This window comes from Coptis chinensis, chromosome 2 (assembly GCF_015680905.1).
Source record: "Coptis chinensis isolate HL-2020 chromosome 2, ASM1568090v1, whole genome shotgun sequence".
Classification (NCBI taxonomy): Eukaryota; Viridiplantae; Streptophyta; class Magnoliopsida; order Ranunculales; family Ranunculaceae; genus Coptis; species Coptis chinensis.
Genome location: NC_141457.1, coordinates 13,494,718 through 13,497,393, shown reverse-complemented (window position 1 = coordinate 13,497,393; position 2,676 = coordinate 13,494,718). Strand labels below are relative to the sequence as shown.

Genomic DNA, 2,676 nt, shown 5'->3' with positions numbered 1-2,676 from the left:
TGAATAACCACCCGCACAGCCGAATAATGTTTACTCCGTAAATAGCCTTCCTATTCCTAATGCCCCTTGGAGACAAAATCCTAACTTCAGTTGGAGAAATAATCAACAAGTTACACCTCCAGGGTTTAATAATCAAAATATTAGGCCAGCGAACAACTATAACCAAGCTTTACTGAGACAAGGACAAGGACAAGGTAATTATAATAATTATAATAATATAGGTATCGTTTCGGTTAATAATAACTATCATAACCCACCCGTTAATAATTAACGTGAGATAGTTCCTATCACAGCACCTGTGACCACTACACATCCACAACCGGATCATTTCGACGCCTACATGCAAGCTCAACAATAGATTTTACAATCTATACAACAATCATTACAATAGTTAACACAAGATAAAGCTCAACCAAAAGGTGTGTTTCTAGGTCAAGCTATACCTAATCCTAAAATGCCAAACACAGTTTTTTTTTTTTTTTTTTTTTTTTTTTTTTTTTTTTTTTTTTTTAAGATAAGCTAGGGTTAGGCTGACCCTCACCTGTATTAATTAACCAAATCTTACATAGATTGTACCTATAGCATCCTCCTCTATGAGTCTATACAAATCTCTATCTAGAGGAGGAATAAACACTACTAAGTCATTATAAATAGAAGCCTTAAGCACTGCAAGTAAGTCTGCCGGCTTATTAGCTTCCCTAAAAACATGCGCAAAAGAACAATAGCTGAATTTCGCAGCTAGCTTTGATATCAAGGCCTCCAAATTCGAACAAGTCCATGGTGGTTTTGCAATTTTAGTGATGATATTCACTGCTGTAAGGGAGTAAGTTTCAACTTCCACCTTATTATATCCTAGTTCATAGCATAGCCCGAGTCCGATCGCGATTGCTTTCAGCTCCTGATAGATTACAATTTGCATTTCACCACTACCCGTATAGGCTGCTAACACCTCTCCAAGACAGTTTCTGATAATACCTCCATGGCCAGACCCCTCATCCGTCAATGCTCCATCTGCATTTAGCTTTACCTTTCCTTCCTCCGGTGGGAACCAATTGCACTCTCGCCTCTTCCTTTCTCTAAACTTGAGCTGAATTCCCAGTGACTGACAAAGCTTTCTAGCTTCCAGCGAATCTTCAATCTTAGATGCTTGCGTCTGGATATACATCTTTGTATCTCTGATGAATTTCCTCAAGACCACTATTGCTGGTCTAACCTTACTCTTAAATCGTCTCTCATTTCTTTCTTTCCATATCCCATCAACTGTTGTGCAAATGTAGACCTTGTAAATTTCTACCACTAAACTGAATCCTCTACATAATCGCAGCAGTGATGACCATTCCCTATTTGAGCTTCTGCCATCAGTCATAATTCCTAGAGCTATTTTTATACCATTGATAATCTCTCGCGAGTAAATGCAGTCGAAGTAAAGATGATTTGAAAATTCTCTACTTTGATTGCACAAGCAGCAGCAGGAGAAAGAGAGGAATTTTTTGTGCACCAGCCTATCTTGCGTTCATAAACTATTAGAGAACAGCTGGTAGGTCATAAAGGAGTGTCTTGGTATAACCAATCTGCCCCACACAAGTCTCTGCCATCTTACTTTTTCTTCTTTTCTCCTCAGAGCTTCATATGCACTTCTCGATGTGAATTTCCCACTCTGGTGAGGCCTCCACACCACTCGATCTTGAACTAGACGCTTGTTGATTCTTGTATTCAAGATATCCTTTCGTAGCCTGTTACAATGGATGTTCTGTACCACTTCATTCCAATCACCTTCTGATAAGAGTTGATCTACTGTGGCATTGATTGGAAGCTGAATTTCTGCAACTTCCTGTGCATTGAACAAGAGAGGGCTACTATTACACCATAGATCGTGCCATACAAACATGTCTCTTCCATTAGAGATCGAGTACAGAATAAGATCTCTCGCTTCTTTTCTGCTCTGTAGTATGTTCCTCCATGACCATGAGCAATCTTGCAGGATTGTCATAGTCCACAAGTATTTGTGGACCAAAAGATTCTTCCATACCCATTCAACCCAAATACTACTTTCCTTCACTGCTACTTTGAATACCAATCCGCAATAAGCTCCTTTATTCCATACTTCCATATTCATGATCCTTAGACCACCTTCTTCCTTTGTCTTGCATATGGTTCTTAGACTCGCTTGATGCACATATCTCTTTATATCAGTTCCACTCCACAGAAAAGTCGCACATATTTTTTCCACATGTTCTAGAACTATTTTTGGTAGGATGAATGTTCTAGCCCAATAAACATGTAGTGAGCTAAGCACTGATAATATGAGTTGCAATCTACCTGCATGAGATAGCAGTTTAGCTTTCCAATCCTTGATTCTGCTTGTAACCTTATCTATCAGCGGTTGACATTCTCTGATTCCAAGCCTAGCTGAGATGAGGGGAAGTCCTAGGTATCGCATTGGAGGGGTTACGAGTTCAATACCTAGAATCTAAGCCAAAACCAAACCATCTTGTTGTCCCATGGCACCAGTCATAATAGTAATCTTCTGCGAATTTATTTGTAGCCCAGTAGCTGTGCTAAATTCCACCAAACATTGTCTGAGAGCATATATAGAGTACACTTCCCCTTTACAGAAAATTAAAACATCGTCCGCAAAAGCCAGATGCGCGAGTTGATTCCTTTTGCATTTAGAAT

At 39.3% G+C, this 2,676-nt stretch overlaps 2 protein-coding genes across 2 annotated transcripts; both read right to left on the bottom strand.

The window, feature by feature from the left end:
* Window positions 1–550: 550 nt before the first annotated feature.
* Window positions 551–1,366, bottom strand: LOC147514989 (uncharacterized). The gene has a single exon (XM_086592762.1). The coding sequence runs from the start codon at window positions 1,364–1,366 to the stop codon at window positions 551–553; it is 816 nt and encodes a 271-aa protein (XP_086448888.1).
* A 147-nt stretch (window positions 1,367–1,513) lies between these two features.
* Window positions 1,514–2,110, bottom strand: LOC147514988 (uncharacterized). The gene has a single exon (XM_086592761.1). It carries the CDS (start codon window positions 2,108–2,110, stop codon window positions 1,514–1,516), a length of 597 nt encoding a protein of 198 aa, XP_086448887.1.
* Window positions 2,111–2,676: the final 566 nt, after the last annotated feature.

Excerpts from the sequence above, each read along its gene's own strand:
- LOC147514989 (XM_086592762.1), bottom strand. The coding sequence starts at position 1,366 with ATGACTGATGGCAGAAGCTCAAATAGGGAATGGTCATCACTGCTGCGA.
- LOC147514988 (XM_086592761.1), bottom strand. The coding sequence starts at position 2,110 with ATGGAAGTATGGAATAAAGGAGCTTATTGCGGATTGGTATTCAAAGTA.